Below are 19,922 nucleotides of genomic sequence, written 5' to 3' on the forward strand. Positions count from 1 at the left end.
TTATAATGTTCAGTGTGATTGACTCAGAATATATGGGATTGAAACTTTCTTCGTGTGGTGTCACTTTTAAAGCGGTATTCCTATAGTTAGATGATCAATGTCGTGAAGTTGATAGCTATAAATGGAATCTCGAATACAACATTTTCAAGCATAATAAAAAAAGATAGTGTGCAACATTAAATCTTATAAACCAAAATGGCTTTTATGGTAAAATCATAAGACCATGGAATGAAAATAATCATGAAATAAAAAAAAAGTACAAGAGGAAATTCGAAAACATTCAGTTTTTTGGTGTGCAAGCTGTTTTTGTCACGAAAACACCCCAGCGGATAAGCTCTTAATAGCAGAATGTGATAAACATTATTCAACTTGGAAGACTTCAGTTGTAAGAAATACCTGCTTTCAATTCATGACCCCGAAGATGAAATTCAATATTTCCCTTAGTGGGTGCCTGAGAACATACCTAATAGAGAAAAATACATCAGTTATCCAAAGACCTAAACTTTAGCTCCTTCTATCAAAAAGACCGAAAAAGCGGCAAAGGCTTCAGTAAATCTAACCTTGACTATTGGACAAAAATTACCCAAGAGCCATTTTAAGTGCTAAAAATGTTTTACATTCACATCAAGTATTTTCTGCATAGAAAAGATTTAGAGATGAGTTGACTGAAAGATGAGATTCTTTATGTGGTAGATATGCCATTTCTAGGATATGAATTCGTTTGGATTTTTTAGGGTCTGTTCATGATTTGTATGTAATTATCCTGATTTGTAGATGTTAGCCTTAATTTCTATGGACTGGTCTTGATTTTAGTGGTTTTGTGTTGATTTCTATGGCTTGGTCTTGAGTTCTATGTATTGTTCTTGATTTCTAAGGATTATTCTAGATTTCTCGATGTTGATCTCTTGATTTTTGCGAATTCGTCTGGATTTCTAAGCATTGTTTATAATCTCTATGGGGTTGCTCTAGATTTCTAAGTTTTTACTTCTTGATTTCTTCGGATTGGTCCTAATTTTTAGATGTTCGCCTTTTCAGCTCTTGATTTCTCCAGATTGATCTCTATTTTTAGAGATTAGACTTTATTTCTTCAGTTTTGTCTTTATTTTTATAAATTCGTTGGTATTTCTAGGGTCTGGTCATGATTGCATGTATTGGTCTTGATTTCTAGATGTTGCCCCTGATTTCTGTGGATGAATCTTGATTTTTAGAAGTTGACCATGACTCCTAATTTATTCTTGGTGTTTAAGGTTTGGTCTGGATTTTTAAGCACAGGTCATGATTTCTAAGGATTGTTCTGGATTTCTACATGTTGATCTCTTGATTTTTGTGAGTTCGTTTGGATTTCATAAAATTGGTTATGATTTCTATGGTATTGCTATAGATTTCTACATATTGACCTCTTGATTTCTTCAGATTGGTCTTGATTTTAGAGGTTGACCTTTGGATCTCTTGATTTCTTTAGATTGTTCTCAATTTTCCGGGATTAGTCTTGATTTCTTCAGTTTGGTCTTGATTTTTTATGCTTTCTTTTGGATTTCAAGGCTCTGGTCATGACGTGAGAATATTGGTCATGATTTTTAGAGGTTGACCATGATTTTTAGAGTTTGGTCTTGTTTTTTTACGGTTTGGTCTAGATTTCGATGCACTGGTAATAATTTTTAAGGATTGGATTTCTACATGTTGATCTCTTGATTTTTGCGAGTCGGTCTTGATGTCTATGATTTGGTCTGGATTTCAAGGATTGACCCTGATTTATGAATTCATGTGGATTTCTAGGCATTGCTTATGATTTTCAAGAATCCATCCGGTTTTGTATGTATTTGTTACGATTGCTAGGAGGAGTTTTGGATTTCTACATATTGATTGCTCAATTTTTGGTGGAGGGGTCTTGATTTTTTTTGGTTTGGTTAGGATTTCTATGTATTTGTCTTTTGATTTCTATGGTTTGGTCTGGATTTCTAATATTGATCGATTGATTTTTGTGAGTTTGCCTGGGTTTCTAAGAGTTGGTCACAATTTCTATGGGGTTGCTCTAGATTTATACATATTGAACACTTGATTTCTTTGGTTTGGTCTTGGTTTTTAGAGGTTGACCTTGATTTCTTCGATTTAGTCTTTATTTCTATGAATAGGTCATAATTTACAAGGATTATTCTGAATTTCTACATGTTGATGTTTCAAATTTCAGGAATTCGTCTGGATTTCTATGCATTGGTTATGATTTTATTGGGTGGCTCTAGATTTCTACATATTGACCTCTTAATTTTTTCGGGTTGGTCTTGATTTTCAGAGGTTGGCCTTGATTTATTCAGTAGGTTCTTGATTTTTATGAATTTGTTGGGATTTCTATTTATTAGTCATGATTCTTTTAGGATGGTCATGATTTCTAAAGTTTGGTCTTGGTTTCTATGGCTTGGTCAAGATTTCGACGCGTTAGTCTCGATTTATAAAGCTTAGTCGTGATTTCTAGAGTTTGGTCTTGATTTCTATTAATTGGTATTGATTTTTAAGGATTGTTCTGGCTTTTGAGATATTGATCTCTTGATTTTTCTGAGTTCGTCTGGATTTGTATGAGTCAGTCACGATTCCTATAGGCTTGCTCTAGATTTCTACATATTGATCAATTGATTTCTTCGGGTTGGTCTTGATTACTTTGGTTTGGTCTTTTTATTTACAAATTCGCCCAAATTTTTATGATCTGGTAATGATCTGTATGTATTGATCTTGATTTTTAGATGTTGTCTTGATTTCTTTGGATTGGTCTTGATTTTAGAGGTTTACTTTGATGTCTAGAGTTTGGTTTTAGTTTTTACGTGTTGGTATGGTTACGGTTTGGTTTCTACGCACTGGTTATAATTTCGACAGTTTGGTCTTGATTTCTATGTATTGGTACTTATTTCTAAGGATTGTTCTGGATTTCTACATATGGATCTCTTGATTACTTCGGATTGGTCTTGATGTCTATGGTTTCGTCTGAATTTCAACAGCTGACACTGATTTTGATGAATTCATTCGGATTTCTACGCATTGGATACGATTTCTATTTATTGGTCTTTAATTTAGGGGTTGCCCTCAAATTCCACAGCTTGGATATGATTTCTATTAGTTTGCCGGGATTTTTACAGCTTGTTCTTGATGTCTGTGGTTTCCTCTGGGTTTCTAAATGTTTTGATAGTAAGGAAATAGCTTATTCAAGAAAATATTTGAAATTCTACCGTGTGTCAGCCAATTAGTATCACAGGCTAGGAATTACCAAGGAACATCGCAAACTAACTATGAAATGGCAAGTTTCCGCTGTTCAAATAAAAATAATGGTCAGTCTTTAGTTTGTAAACTTATTTTTGTGGGAAAAGGTTGAAAAACCCTTAGATATGATAATGTTCCCCTAGAGAGTATCATCGGGGCTGGTGTATTGTGCCATGTTGGCCTCCATTACTAGGAGTCATCAGAAGAAACGCTGTTAGGGATCGATTCTGGTGTAAACGAATATTTTTGCAGGAAAATGCCAAAAATGCCATATGTGTGATAATGTGTGCTAGATCATTGTCATTTCTAGTTTGCCACAGTGGCGTGAATTGTCATAGGGGTATCATGTTAGGGGGTGGATTGCTAAAACATGAGCCATTGGATTTAATACGTGATTTTTAACAAGAAAATAACTGGAAAATTTCTTAGGAATGATGAGGGGTGTAAAAGTGCTAGAAAGGCCAGGCATAGTGCCGCATAGTAGCGTGAAGTGAGCTGGTATATTACGGAGGGTTGGCTTGCGAAAACATGAACCATTGGACTTAATGTACGATTTTTAACAGGAAAAAACCTGGAAAATGTCCAGAGGATGCAAGAAAGCCAGTCATAGTATGGCACGGTGGAGCAAATTGACATGGTGTATCACGTTGGGGGTAGCATGCAAAAAACATGAACCTATCGCTTTAATACATGATTTTCAGCGAGAAAATACATGCGAAATGTCTTAGAAATGACGAGGGGGTGCCAGGGGGCACGTCAAAGTGTCACATGGAGGTGTGAATTGACAATGTATATCACAATGGGATGGAGCGTTCAGAGTTCAGAGCTAGAAGGGACCCCGAACTCCGGAAAGAAAGATGGCTTGCTAAAAAACATGAATCTTGGGATTCAAATCATATTTTATCAAGGAAATTTCTGGTAATAATATGTTAGAAATGATAATACATATCACAGAGATGTCAAAACGTAGCCGCATATTGCCACGGTGGCTTGAATTGCTTGGAATAACATGTTCTACAGCTTAAAGTGAAAGTGGGAGGTGTTATATAAATTTTTTGGCAGTGGGAGGATTAAAATCTAACACTCAGTCAAAAGAAATGAGAATTTTATCAGGAACTCTCAAAAATATCTTTTAATATTACTTAAATTTATCTCTAATAACAACCCTCCCCCTCTGGGATGGCTTGCTAGGGTGGGCTAGCCACATATTGTCACGATGGTGTGAATATGCATAGTCTTGACTCAAAGAAACGCAGTATATCCATTAAAACCTCTAAATAGGCTCTTAAATTAACCTCTAATATCAATCCTCCCCTCTGGAATCAGTTGCTAGGACCCCTACCTATCTTTAATCAATGTTTTTTTTTGCTTATATTTTATCCTTTAAGATTTTTTTCGCCTTTTGTTTTTTTCTGTTTGTTGTATTTTAACTGCTTTTTCTGTGTTTTAATAATGTTTTGTAAATTTTATTTTATTAATTAAACTTGTACGTACAAAAACTCCTCCTTAAAATTACTTGCTAGGGGTTGGACTAGCCATATGTTCTCACGGCGGCGTGAATGTGCATTATCTTGACTCGAAGAACCGCGGCATTTTCATTAAAAGCTCTCAGAAATAGATCTTAATAAGGCTTAAATTTAACTTTAAAGTCAACCTCACCTCTTGAATTTTTTGCTAGGACCCCCACCTTTCTTTAATTCATGGTTCTTTTGCTTATATTTTATCATTAATAAGCTTTTGCATGTTTTATTTTTTACTTTGTTGAGTTTTAACTGCTTTTTCTGTGTATTAATAATGTTTTGTAAATTTGATTTTATCAATAAATTTGTGTGTACAAAAATCCCCCTGGAAGTGCTTGCTAGGAGGTGCGACAGCCAGATATTGTCACAGTGGCGTGAATGTGCATAGTATTGACTCAAAGAAACGCGGCATTTTCATTAAAAGCTCTCAGAAATAGCTCTTAATAGGGCTTAAATTTACCTCTAATATCAACCTTCCCCTCTAGAATTGGTAGCTATGTACGCCGCTTTTCTTTAATTCATGGTTCTGTTTTGCTTATATTTTATCCTTTATAAAATTTTTCACGTTTTATTTTTTCGATTTTTGTGTTTTAACTGCTTTTATTTGTACTGCTTTAACTACTTCTAAATTTGTTTTTATTAATATAAGTTGTATGTACAAAAGTAGGCGTCCTTAGATTTATTGACCCAGGATAAAACTTCGATACTCAATCATTTACGTAATGAAATCTCTAAGGCCAATGCTATTTAACATCTGCTATTTAGCTTAATCTGTCTAGGTCATGTTAGAACATTAGTAGAATGTACCACGCAGGTCCATCTAATATAGCAAAATATATAGCTTTGCTGGATAATTACACGACTCGGACATAATGGTTAGGAAACATGCAAATCACTTAATCGTTCTAATATGCGCGAACAGAGGGTTCTCCTTGCGTGCTACAGGCTATCATGTAGAATGTATTAGCCAAATCAAAATTTTAGAAAGGCCTTCATAGTCCATATGTGCAAGGTAGAGTTCCATTGAGGGGGAATCCCTTTCCAATCCTAGTGTGGACACAGAATCTATGGAATATAATGGTTCCCTGAGAAAAACATTGTGTAAAAAAAGAAACCACTTGAAGTATTATGTAACACACATGTGTGTTTCCACCACTGTCAAATGCGGGGAATCCCCACGAGGCCCGAAGAAACAACTGACGTTGAAATGCGTCATCCTTAACGTAAGCAAACATTTCCTTTTACATAAGAATCAAAGAAATCTTGAAACTTCTTCAAAAACGTCTTGTCGGTGAAACTGGTTGTCAGACCCCCGCCCCCCGATAGAATTGGATATTAGAGCTACCCCGTTAGAAGTGGAGGCTAGGAGCCCCAGTGAAACTGGACGCTAGGGATTTGAATGCCAGGGGGACCTGCTGGAATTGTTTGCTAGAGCCCCCGATGGAATTGGATGATAGGGTCCCGGTGGTTAGGTTAGGGGCCCGATAGAAATTGGATACTAGGATCCCATTGGAATTGGTTGCTAGAGACCCCGGTGGATAGGTTAGGGGATCGATAAAAGTGGATGCTCAGTGAAATTAGATGATAGGGCCTGCAGTAGTTAAGTTAGGCAGACCGGTGAAATTAGAGTCTAGGGTCCCCAATGGAATTTGATTCTAGGACCCCATTGGATTTGGTTGGTAGGCCCCTTGGTTGGTTTAGGGGCCCCTGATGAAATTGGACGCTAGGGGGCCTGGCGGAATTGCTCGTTAGGATTCAGTGTCTTGAAGGTTCCTCAATATCTGGCCCCTGAAGATATTTTCCTTTCCCTCGTTGGTTTTTAATCGTAATAACCATAGAAATCCTGATTAGGAGGGGTCTCATAGTTTTTTTAACAATCAAAGAAACTATTACGCAACAACCAAAGAAATTCTTGACAAAGGAAGCCCCAGATGGTTTGTAAAGACTTTCTATTACCTAACAATCTCTGAAATCCTGAAGTAAACAAGCCCGAAGTAAACAGTTTTTTTTATAAGTAACTATTAGGTAAAACCCAAGGAAATTTTGATTGAGCGGGCTCCCTGAAATTTTTTTCCACACCCCTAGGTTATTTAAGCATAACATCCAAAGAAAAAACATCCCCTATCACGTAACATGCACCCACGTCTCTTAAAAAAAACAATCCCTATGACGTAACATACACCTGCGTCTTGAAGAAGTTTCTAAAGAAAGTGTCAGGATCGGGATTCGAAGGGATAGGGATGTTGTCAGAAGCAGAGAGACATCACTACTTAGTGTCTACTCTACGCAAGCTGTTATTCCCATTTTCTGGTTAGAACTCAATATCACTACAACTTTACAAAGTTACTTACCACGTTAGCTTATTTAGCACATCGAAATAAAATAAAAAATCGCTGCAAAAACATAAAACTCAATATAAACAGACCGGCGGCGCGCTTCTGATAAATTGGCGCACGCCGAGGTCTATCCACTACTACCAAAAACCCCATTATTGCATATGGAGCTGTTTTCATTAAAAAATCGAATCATTAATTTTTTGCATTTTTTTTAAATTTTATCCACTTGACCAGTTCAAAAGAACAGCTTTCATTTTAACAACTCTTGCTACCTTCCAGCCACTAGTACATCCTGACTGGACAGTCACTATCAAAATAACGTCATCTAGAAAAAGTAGAAATAGGTGAAAATATTCAATGACATATCATGGCTGATACTTGTGACAATGGTATATCATGGCTGATACTTGTGACAATGGTATATCATGGCTGATACTTGTGACAATGGTATATCATGGCTGATACTTGTGACAATAGTATATCATGGCTGATACTTGTGACAATGGTATATCATGGCTGATACTTGTGACAGTGGTATATCATGGCTGATACTTGTGACAATGGTATATCATGGCTGATACTTGTGACAATGGTATATCATGGCTGATACTTGTGACAATGGTATATCATGGCTGATACTTGTGACAATGGTATATCATGGCTGATACTCTTGGAAACGGTTTTGTCCCTGTGAACACAAGAATATTTTGTGTCAACCACAGAACAATATATAGGGACAGTAAATAAGCATATCTTTCCAAGAGCAAAGCATGTGCCTATTGGGGAAGGAGGCTTATATATAGAGACAAATGTACCCAAACAGATGCTCCCAAAGATCTGTTCACATAAGAGTTCTTGAGAGCCTTAAAGTGGCTCTCAGTCTTTATTTTAAAAAAGCGTGATTATGCTACCTAGTTAAAACAAAGCAATTACAAATAATTCATTTAGTTCCCTTGTAAAGAAAGGCTATAGTAATCAATAAGTTTTATTATGTTCTTGTGATCTCCAGGGAATATTTTTGTCATACAGCTGCTTCCCTAAATGGAAATTAATTTCTCAAAGTTTTGTCAACTCATACATGCTCTAATTATTATTCATCCACCCTTGACCTTTCTTTATCAGGTTACAAACTGCCTTTGTAGACTGAGTAATAATAACAAGAGCTAAGAGCTCATATGGCACTTGTGACAAGGCAAGAAGAGCTAAGAGCCAAGAGCTCATACGGTATGAGCTCTAAAAAAATTCTAAGAATCAATAGATTGATTTTGAAGGAAAATCAGAGGCTTAATGCTGGTCGGGATTTAAAATAAGAGCTCTGAGTCACGACGTCCTTCTAAATATCAGAATTCATTAAGATCCGATCACCCACTCGTAAGTTATAAATACCTAATTTTTTCTAATTTTTCCTCTCCCTTTAGCCCCCCCCAGACGGTCTAATATGGGAAAACGACTTTATCAAGTCAATTTGTGCAGCTCCCTGACACACCTACCAATTTTAATCGTCCTAGCACGTGCAGAAGCACCAAACTCGCCGAATCACTGACCCCCCAACTCCCCCAAAGAGAGTGAATCCAGTAAGGTTACATCAATCACGTATCATGGAAATTGTTTATTCTATCCACCAAGCTTCATCCCGATTCCTCCACTCCAAGTGTTTTCCAAGATTTACCCCTCCAACTCCCCCCGATGTCAAAAGATCTGGTCGGGATTCGAAATAAGAGCTCTGAGACATGAATTCCTTCTAAATATCAAATTTCATTAAGATCCGATCACCTATTCGTAAGATAAAAATACCCCAATTTTCACGTTTTCCAAGAATTCCGGTTTCCCCCTCCAACTCCCTCCAATATCACAGGATCTAGTCGGAATTTGAAATTAGAGCTTTAAAGAACAAGATCCTTCTAAATATCAAATTTCATTAAGATCTGGTCACCCTTTCGTAAATTACAAATACCTCATTTTTCCAAATTACCCACCCCCCAACTCCAACAAAGAGAGCAGATCCGGTCCTGTTATGTCAGTCACGTATCTTAGACAAGTTTTTATTCTTCCCATCCAGTTTCATCCTGATCTCTCCGCTTTAAGTATTTTCTAAGATTTCCGATCCCCCCCCAACCGCCCCCCCCCCAACGACACTGGATCCAGTTGAGATTTAAAATAAGAGTCCTGAGTTACGAGGTCCTTCTCAATATGAAGTTTCATGAGGATCCGATCACTCCTTCGTAAGTTAAAAATACGTCATTTTTTCTAATTTTTCAGAATTAACCCCCCCCCCAATAGAGCGGATCCGTTCCAATTATGCAAATCACGTATCTAAGACTTCTGCTTATTTTTCCCACCAAGTTTCATCCCGATCCCTCCAATCTAAGCGTTTTCCATGATTTTAGTCCCCCACCCCAAACTCCCCCCAATGTCACCAGATCCGGTCGGGATTTAAAATAAGAGCTTTGAGACATGATATCCTTCTGAACATCAAATTTCATTCAGATCCGATTACCCGTTCGTAAGTTAAAAATACCTCATTTTTTCTAATTTTTCAGAATTAACCCCCCCCCCCCCAATAGAGCGGATCCGTTACAATTAAGCAAATCACGTATCAAAGACTTCTGCTTATTTTTCCCACCAAGTTTCATCCCAATCCCTCCAATCTAAGCGTTTTCCATGATTTTAGGTTCCCCCACCCCAAACTCCCTTCAATGTCACCAGATTCGGTAAGGATTTAAAATAACAGCTCTGAGACACCATATACTTCCAAACATCAAATTTGATTAAGATATGATCAACCTTTCGTAAGTTAAAAATATTTCATTTTTTCTATTTTTTCCAAATTAACTGGCCCCCCCCCCGCTCCCCCCAGATGGTCAAATCGGAAAACCGACTATTTCTAATTTAATCTGGTCCAGTCCCTGATACGTCAGCCAAATTTCATCGTCCTAGCTTACCTGGAAGTGCCTAAAGTGGCAAAACCGGGACCGACAAACCGACAGAATTTGCGATTGCTATATGTCACTTGGTTAATACCAAGTGCCATAGAAACGGCTCTTCCAATTATATGGTACACACTCAAAAATGTGGATCTACAGATAAGACAATAACCGGTTTTTGACCGGCAGTGTCCAAAGAAAATTAGCTCAGTTGAATCTACGTTGTAGGTATATTTTTATCAAATGTTCAATATATAGAGATGGCAATTTAATTGGCTTAGGCTAGGTTTGGTATTTAATATAATGCGTTCTAAGTGCTCTCCACCATTAATTATAGTTACTGGTAAATATTTTCTTTTGAAAAAAAAGCTAAATCTGTAGAACATTCAGCCTCTATAAAAAAAGTAGGTAACAAATTAACTCATAGTTTAACAAATTAGGAGACAGAAATCTCAAGTTATCCGAAACTAACGTGTGTCCAGAGTCGTTCATAGGGAGGGGTAGCCGGGTCAGCTGCCCTGTGCGTTGTAGCTGGGGAGGGCACTTTGATAGAATTTTCCACTTTAAGTCGGCTTTTTTGCTTATATTTGATTTGGGAAGGGGGGGCTATAATTGACTTTTTCCCGGCACAACCAAGCCTAGGAACGGTTCTACTTTTGTCTCAGAGGTTTTAGGACAGACGGCGGTCGTAGATAAAGTTTACAAGACAGTGTTTAACAACGTACTTATAGCCCTATCTAGGGTTTACATGATAGCATTTAACAATGCATTCATAAAAAGCATCACTAGGACGGTGCTTCTAGCTGCCCCAATAGTTTCTATTAGATGAAACAAGTTATTGCGGTACAAGTCCTGAAGACAAGATCTTAGGGACCCTCCACCCTAAAGACAAAACTTACGTACCTACGGCCATTCAGAATATACACATATTTCATTATGTTTGGAGGTAAAACGAACAACGATTGACCAAGGCCCCAGCTAGAGATAAATCACACCACCATTGTAATTTGAGCATTGTTATCACTTGGTTTAAAACGAAAAAGAAACAAAAAAATCTTCGGAAGACGGATGTGAAAAAAAGAAAAGCGATTGTTACTGAAATGAGTGACTTACCGGGCTCAAATGAAGAAATTTCTACGCTTCCATTGCCAGGAGCATTAAGAGGAGGACACTCTATTTTGAGACACGATGGTTCAATCCCACTCCACTTCCCATTTTCCTCACATTTTCTTTCATCACTGCCCACCATGTAATGGCCAGGTAAACACGAATACTTTACATAGCTTCCGAAATCATTTCCTTCTATCAGAATATCTGCATATTCTGGTGGATCAACAATTTGAGGGCAAACAATTCTTTCACAAGACGGACTTTCGTTAGACCATGTTCCCGTACTTAAACAAGTTCTCGTTTTATAACCTACTAGTCTAAATCCATCATTGCACTGATAGCTTATAATCTCACCAGTGGTTAAATATCCTGAGGAAGAACCATTTGGTATTGGTTGCGGTTTAGAACAGCTGATTGGCTCACAGGATGGGTAGTTATTGTCAAAAGTTCCATTTTCCATACAACGGAGAACATTGTTAGTAGGTCTATATCCTTCAGGACAACTGAATGATATACTGTTTCCTATTTGAGTATTGTAATTACTTGGAATTACGATGTTTCCTGGTTGAAGCTTAACTTCGCACAGAACCTCAGAGCAGTATGGAATATCACCACTCCATGATCCATCATCCTTACAGAAGAGACTCTCCTCTCCTTGAATAGCATAGCCCTCATCACAAAAAAATTGAACTCTGTCACCAGCATATACCAGAGTTTGGTCATAATGACCATTTTTCAAAAATGACAAACTCGGACACTGAATTTTTTCGCATACAGGGGGATCGCTTAACCAATAGCCATTAGGACCGCACTCGCTAACCGTACCACCAATTGCGATAAACCCTACATCACAGGTATATTTTACAGTTGCACCATAGCTATAGACATCCATTAAGGTGACATGACTGTTATCTGAAACGGAAGGTGGCTCACATAGAAGCTGAGCGCAGCTTGGCTGATCACCACTCCACTCACCTGTATCCAAGCATACAATTTCCTCATCCCCAACTAAAGAATAACCCACATTACACTGAAATACCACTTTTGTACCGAAGGTATTATTTAAAGTGCTCATTGAACCATTTTCTATCACAGATAATTTAGGACAAGATACTGGGTAACAAGAAGGCACAAATGAAAATGTTTTATTTAACGTGCAGCTAGGCGACTGTTCATCACTCTTGTAACCCTTTGCACAAGTGAATTCAAGCTCATCGTGATGATAATATGTTTTAGTGACGATTTCTCCATTTTCAATAGAAGGGATATTACATGTTATCATTATACAGACAGGTAGGGATTCCATCCACTCTCCGGAAGGCCCGCAAATTATCTCTGAAGCACCTTTGAGCTCAAAAGCAGGATCGCAGCTAAATTTCGCAGTGCCTTTATAAGCTCTTATTTCATACTCTACTTTCCCCGAGCTGATTTCAACTTCTGGGCATAGTTTTGGCACACAAGCAGGAGTATTTCCTGACCAAGTTCGGTCAAACTGACAGTGTCTAAATTTGTCACCTTGAAGCTCGTAGCCAACCTGACACGAATACTCAACCTTAGATTCATATTGGTAATTCAAGCCAGAAACTTTGCCATTTTTTATAAGCCCAGGATGTGGACATGACACACGTTTACACGAAGGTACATTGCTGGACCACAGTCCCTCTTCAGTGCAAAGTATTTCGTGGACTCCATTCAACTCATATCTGAAAAAAATGAAATCCATAAGGGTAAAACCCGGCAAATAATTTAGAAAGATTAAAAAAAAAAATCAAGAATCGATAAATGCTGAAAATGAATTCAGTTCTACTGAAAATAGGCTAAAAGATTCGTTCCAGCAGTTTGGATCTTACATCCTTACTCCGTTTGGAAGAGTGGATCTCAAAGCACAAAATAGAAGAAAATACTGGCTGGGATCCAACCTCCTCAATAAACTTTAAAGCTCAAAAGACACATCATCATTTCCTAATTGTTCGTTCAAATTCATTAGGATTGAATTGGGAGTCGGATGAGGGTTTTTGTTACCCCTAACGCATTTAAATCATATCCCCAATTTTTTTAAATTTCAAACTACGCGATTTTTTGGCAGCTGGAAACCTAACAGGAGAAAGAGAATGCCTTGAACTTCCAAGACACGTTTCCTAACTAGAAAATTTTATAGCCTTAGTTACACCCCAAGTACAAATTTTGAAATAAAGTGAAAAAGTAAATTAACTGTTTCTATTGTATTAACCAAAGCCTCCGTTTGTATCTTCAAAACCGTTTCCTAGGTATTTATTAAGTGAGAAAGAAAGAGAGATACAGAAAGAGACTGAGAAAGAGAGAAAGAAAGAGAGAGAAAGAAGAAAAGCAAGGTGAAAAAGACCAAGTAAGAACTTCCAAGACACGTTTCCTAACTACAGAATTTTATAGCCTTACTTTTTAACCGAACACCCCGAGTACAAATTTTGGAATGAAATGGAAAAGTAAATTAACTGTTTCTATTGTATTAACCAAAGCCTCCGTTTGCATCTTAAAAACCGTTTCCTAGGTATTTATTAAGTGAGAAAGAAAGAGAGATACAGAAAGAGACTGAGAAAGAGAGAAAGAAAGAGAGAGACAGAAGAAAAGCAAGGTGAAAAAGACCAAGTAAGAACTTCCAAGACACGTTTCCTAACTACAGAATTTTATAGCCTTACTTTTTAACCGAACACCCTAGTACAAATTTTGGATGAAATCGAAAAGTAAATTAACTGTTTCTATTGTATTAACCAAAGCCTCCGTTTGCATCTTAAAAACCGTTTCCTAGGTATATATTAAGTGAGAAAGAAAGAGAGATACAGAAAGAGACTGAGAGATGAGAGAAAGAGAGAGAGAAAGAAGAAAGCAAGGTGAAAAAGACCAAGTAAGAACTTCCAAGACACGTTTTCTAACTACAGAATTTTATAGCCTTAATTTTTAACCGAACACCCCGAGTACAAATTTTGGAATGAAATGGAAAAGTAAATTAACTGTTTCCATTGTATTAACCAAAGCCTCTGTTTGTATCTTCAAAACCGTTTCCTAGGTATTTATTAAGTGAGAAAGAAAGAGAGATACAGAAAGAAACTGAGAAAGAGTGAAAGAAAGAGAGAGAAAGAAGAAAAGCAAGGTGAAAAAGACCAAGTATGAACTTCCAAGACACGTTTCCTAGCTAGAGAATTTTATAGCATTACTTTTTAACCGAACACCCCGAGTACAAATTTTGAAATGAATGAAAAAGTAAATTAACTGTTTCTATTGTATTAACCAAAGCATCCGTTTGTATCTTCAAAACCGTTTCCTAGGTATTTATTAAGTGAGAAAGAAAGAGAGATACAGAAGGAGACTGAGAAAGAGAGAAAGAAAGAGAGAGAAAGAAGTAAAGCAAGGTGAAAAAGACCAAGTAAGAACTTCCAAGACACGTTTCCTAACTACAGAATTTTATAGCCTTACTTTTCAATCGAACAAACCCGAGTACAAATTTTGGAATGAAATGGAAAAGTAATTAACTGTTTCTATTGTATTAACCAAAGCCTCCGTTTGTGTCTTAAAAACCATTTCCTAGGTATTTATTAAGTGAGAAAGAAAGAGAGTTACAGAAAGAGACTAAGAAAGAGAGAAAGAAAGAGAGAGAAAGAAGAAAGCAAGGTGAAAAAGACCAAGTATGAACTTCCAAGACACGTTTCCTAACTAGAGAATTTTATAGCCTTACTTTTTAACCGAACACCCCGAGTACAAATTTTGAAATGAAATGGAAAACTAAATTAACTGTTTCTATTGTATTAACCAAAGCCTCCGTAGTATCTTGAAAAACCGTTTAATAGGTATTTATTAAGTGAGAAAGAAAGAGAGAGACAGAAAGAGAGAGAAAGAAGAAAAGCAAGGTGAAAAAGACCAAGTATGAATACTCCATGAAAATCACCAACAAAAGTCAATATGTCAAAAAAAGCAAAAAAAAGTAACCCCTTGTTGCATTCAAAGGCTATCGTAGAAGCAAATGAATCATCATCTCCAAGTATTTGTCCGTTTTCAGGGGCATTTGGCTTGGGACAGTGTAATTTAACACATTTGGGTTCATCACCGTCCCACTCTCCATGCTCCAAACACATCCTCTGTTTTTCACCAGCTAATACGTGTCCTCTATCGCAGTCGTACAGTAATTTGGATCCAGGTCGACCATCACCTTAAAAAACACTCGTCTAAACTATTAAGTATACATTATATGGAAATAAAGATTTTTTCTAAATCTAAGCTACATGCTTAATCAGCCATTTTGAAAAAACAAAGCCAATTTAGAAATAAAATGGAGACAACCGGAAGGAAGGGGGAGATGTACTATAGCGTATAGAGATTGCTTCAATAATTATTTATCGTCTTTTATGATTAGAACCACTTTCCTTTATTTGAAATTAATTAAAAAAATAAAAATAAAGTTTTTCAAAGAAAAGTAAAGGCCATATTACACTTAAGATCAGTAGAAATATGAATCTATAATAATTCAAATTCAAAAGGGCCATAAACTACTACTAAAGGATAAATGAAACCCAAAACGAACAGAAATTAAATCAACAGTAATAACAAAGAAACATATAACAGGTACCATACAAATGAATAAATAAATATTAAAACGGGTAAGACTTGAATTGAGTATGCAAAGTTAGCTTAAAACAAATAAAAAATCATTTACTACTAAAGAAGAAATAAAACCCAAAACGGACAGAAATTTAATAAACAATCATAACAAACAAATATACAACAGATACTAATATAAATGAATAAATAAATCTTAAAACGAGTATAAATCAAAATTGAATGTGTAAAGGAAGCTTCACTCAACAAGCTTCAAACAAAACTCACAACAAACACAAGTTTGGCTATTGCCCCCTTCATGGGCACCGGCAGGGGGGGGGGCATGGACCTAACCTGGAAATTTGGCGACTATAAAGTAACTATAAGGAAACCAAAGGAAAGAGGGAAGAATAGGGAAAAACCATAGAAAAAACGTGTGTTGCCTCATTTTTGGTTGCCTGTCAATTCATTTTTACCCTTAATAAGGAAAATGTAAGTTCTAATTTGTGACTAAGTGACCCCTTTCCAGTTTTAAACCAACATTTTTACTATATGATTTGGTTGGAGTAAAAGAAAAAAAAAAATTCTCCTTAGTAACGAATGGTAAGTAAACAACGATCCTTGTCAATAACGAAAGTGTAAGAGCTTTGCTATCGATACAATTCAATCAAAGAATTAGCTTTTTATGGTGATCCTAAATATTCATTTATTTATTATTAGCAATAAGTGCAGTTATTTGTATAATTAAAGAAATTCCGGTAATTATAGGAATAAGGGGCAATTTCGGTAAAAATATGCCGTGACCTTCTGCTTGCATTGCAAGAGTACCCATGATTATAGTGGTTCTGAAACCACTATAATCAGAAATGTTTCCCCTGAACGGAATGCTGGGAATTTCTGTATTTTCCTCCTGAACGCATACGTTTTCCGTGTTTTATTATAATTTTTTTTTCAGGAGTTATTGTATTTGTCTAGTTGTCATTTTGAAAAGATTTAGTTTTTTACAGTTATGAAGTACAAAGGTGTCAAGTGTATTTGTTTTTGGGATCCAAAATTATTTATATATATATATATATATATATATATATATATATATATATATATATATATATATATATATATATATATATATATATATATATATATATATATATATATATATATAAATAAATAATTTTGGATCCCAAAAACAAATATACTTGACACCTTTGTACTTCATAACTGTAAAAAACAAAATCTTTTCAAAATGACAACTAGACAAATACAATATATATATATATACAATATATATATACAATACATATATATATATACAAATATATATATGTATATTATATATATATATAATATATATATATAATATATTATATATAATATATATAAAATATATATAGGCTATATATATATTATATATAATATATAATATATAATAAGTATATTATATAATTATATTATATATAATATATATAATATATAATAATATATATACATATATATAATATATATATAATATATATATATATATACAAATACAATATATATATATATATATATATATATATATATATATATATATATATATATATATATATATATATATATATATATATATATATATATATATATATATATATATATATATATATATATATAAAGGAGCGTTATTATGAACAAAAAACTTAACAAAAGAAAAGAAAATACCAAGAAGCCTAGAAATCTAGGCTTGTGTGGTATACTCCAGACATAAAATTATTAACAACTATTAATAAAATAAACAATAAACAGAACTTAACAAACAAATATGGGTTCCTAAACAAAACTCAAAACATCTTATACTGCTTGCGAGAAAAACTACCACAATTGCTTACATTTTTCATAACAAAAAACTAATCAAATAAATAAAAACAAATAAATCAACATTCATAGCAACCCAGAATGGTTCCTCAGAAGCTTCCGAAAGGCCGGCCTATTAATCTCCTCATACAAACTCACAGGAATCATATTCCATACTACAGATAAGATTTGACGTATTGAAAACCCAGACCCCGTGGATTTTTTAGGTGGTTTCCTAAATTCCGCAAAATTTTGTACATTATAATTACGAGATTGCGATACAGTATTAAAAGTATTTCCAAAACAATCAGGCACTAAAAATATGTAACAAATCGAACATAAAATGACACTTATAAAAAATAAATAGGCCAGAAAGCGGCATAATACGGATTTTTGTATAAGCTGATCTAACTGAGAACCGAGAATCGCATCCATTTAAAATACCAATAACAGAATTTTGTAGTATACGTAATGGTTTAATGTGAGTAGCGAATGTACTTCACCAAACCGAATAACGGTATAATAAGTAAGGATGGACTAGTGAAAAATACAATAATCTTAAAACATGTTGTGGAAAAAAATGCTTCATTTTTCTGATAATTCCTATATTTCGTGCAACTTTTGAATTAAAAACATTGAATTAAAATTTTTTATTTGATTTTCTTAATCTTAGTTTTAATGTTTTACTTTGAATAAGCTACTTTGATAATGCATTACTTCTTATAAACACCGAGTCTAAAGGCATTAAATATTTTGGTGTTTGATAACCAAGTCCAAAACTGTCCATATTTTTAAGAGATATTAAATAAAAAAACAAGTTTTTTAACTGAAAGTAAGGAGCGACATTAAAACTTAAAACGAACAGAAATTACTTCGTAGGCCTATAGGAAAGGGGCTGCTTCCTCATCGATGCCTCGCTCTTTACGCTAAAGTTTGACTCTTTCTCTCAATTCTTCTTTTTTAAAAAGTAAAAAACTTAGCGGAAAGAGCGGGGCGCTGATGAGGAAGCAGCCCGAACTGTTTGATCCGGCCAACGCTTCGACATTGCTCAACGGATCTGAGTGCGGGGAGTTTATACCTTAGTTTTTGTAAGTAGGCTATTGTTTTGTGTATCTTTCGTAATTACTTACTTTTTTCATTTTTATATACTTTTCCTTTAATTGACATACTATTTCCATTGCCTCTAGAAAAATATTTGTCTCTAAGCTTTCTTAACTAAAAAAGCAAGTTTTTTCAACTGAAAGTAAGAAGCAACATTAAAGCTTAAGACGGACAGAATGTATTACGCATATGAAAGGAGTTGTCCCCCTTCTCAAAACCTCGCTCTTCACGCTACAGTTTTTCGGCGCTTCAAAAAAAGTTATTTATTGTTCTAATTAAACGACTTTTTAAATAACGCCAGGGAACCTGGCTTCACCTACAATGAAGAATCCCCCTCCCTAGAGAAATATCCTATAGACAATTCAATCCAGGCGAAAATTCACCCCGGACAATTACTCTTAACATCTCTACGCGTAAAATTGAATCGGTAAAGAGAAGTAGTTCTACATATAAAGAAAATTCACCATGTGTAAAGTTTTCCCTGAAAGTTTGCCCCCTGGAAACTTTCCTCTTCAGGGAAAATTCTCCCCACGCAAAATCCTCCCAGAAGAAAATTCATCCTCCCCTCCCCACCCAAGAAAATGTACGCCTAATTTCCTATAACAAATAAAACAATAGGCACATTTTGTAACTTGAATCCAAAGAGAAATTTTATCTCCAAAGAGATAAAGTTCTTGGGCTTTTCAATATTGCTGAACAAAAAAACTATCTAAAAATTTTGATCTGACGATTTCGGGAAAAAGTGTTGTCCTTCATTGTTTTGGTTACTTAAGAATGTACTAGAACTTTTTATTTCCGTTAGAATGAGCCCTTTCCTGATATTCTAGTCGATATGATCATTCCTGGGAACAACAGATAAACACCTATCCATCGTGGACATTAGATAAGATTTCTCAGGCTAGTAGCTTTTGATGAGTAAGACTAAGCTTAATTAAACTTATATGTTTGGAATCAGCATAATAAGTCAATTCTTTTGATATATCTATTGGTATCAAAACTCCGGTTTTTAGAGTTCCGGTTACTATTGAGCCAGGTCGCTCTTAATTACAGTTCGTTACCATAAACTGTTCGATTACCCATCAAAATCCAAACAGAGTCATAGAAATATTGATCGTTTTTTCTGCGTTACCAAAAGTGTTTTGTTCATAAAACTTTGCAGTTTCATGAAATTTAATTAGACGAATGGAAAAGGTTCTTCAACTAAAGGAGCAAGTTTAAAACTTAAAAAAAAATACAAATTATTCTGTAGGGGGGACTACCCCTTCTCAACACCTTGCTCATTAAAC

The 19,922-nt window shown here is 35.3% G+C and overlaps 1 protein-coding gene across 1 annotated transcript in view; it reads right to left on the minus strand.

Annotated features, from left to right (window-relative positions):
* Positions 1–19,922, minus strand: part of LOC136033354 (sushi, von Willebrand factor type A, EGF and pentraxin domain-containing protein 1-like) — a 306,644-nt gene that overhangs the window by 50,388 nt on the left and 236,334 nt on the right. The window contains exons 37-38 of the mRNA XM_065714145.1: positions 15,097–15,316; positions 11,140–12,839 (exon numbers count right to left, since the gene is read on the minus strand). Coding sequence (XP_065570217.1) covers positions 11,140–12,839; positions 15,097–15,316 — 1,920 coding nt within the window. The remainder of the gene's footprint in view (positions 1–11,139; positions 12,840–15,096; positions 15,317–19,922) is intronic.

This window comes from Artemia franciscana, chromosome 11 (genome assembly GCF_032884065.1).
Source record: "Artemia franciscana chromosome 11, ASM3288406v1, whole genome shotgun sequence".
Classification (NCBI taxonomy): Eukaryota; Metazoa; Arthropoda; class Branchiopoda; order Anostraca; family Artemiidae; genus Artemia; species Artemia franciscana.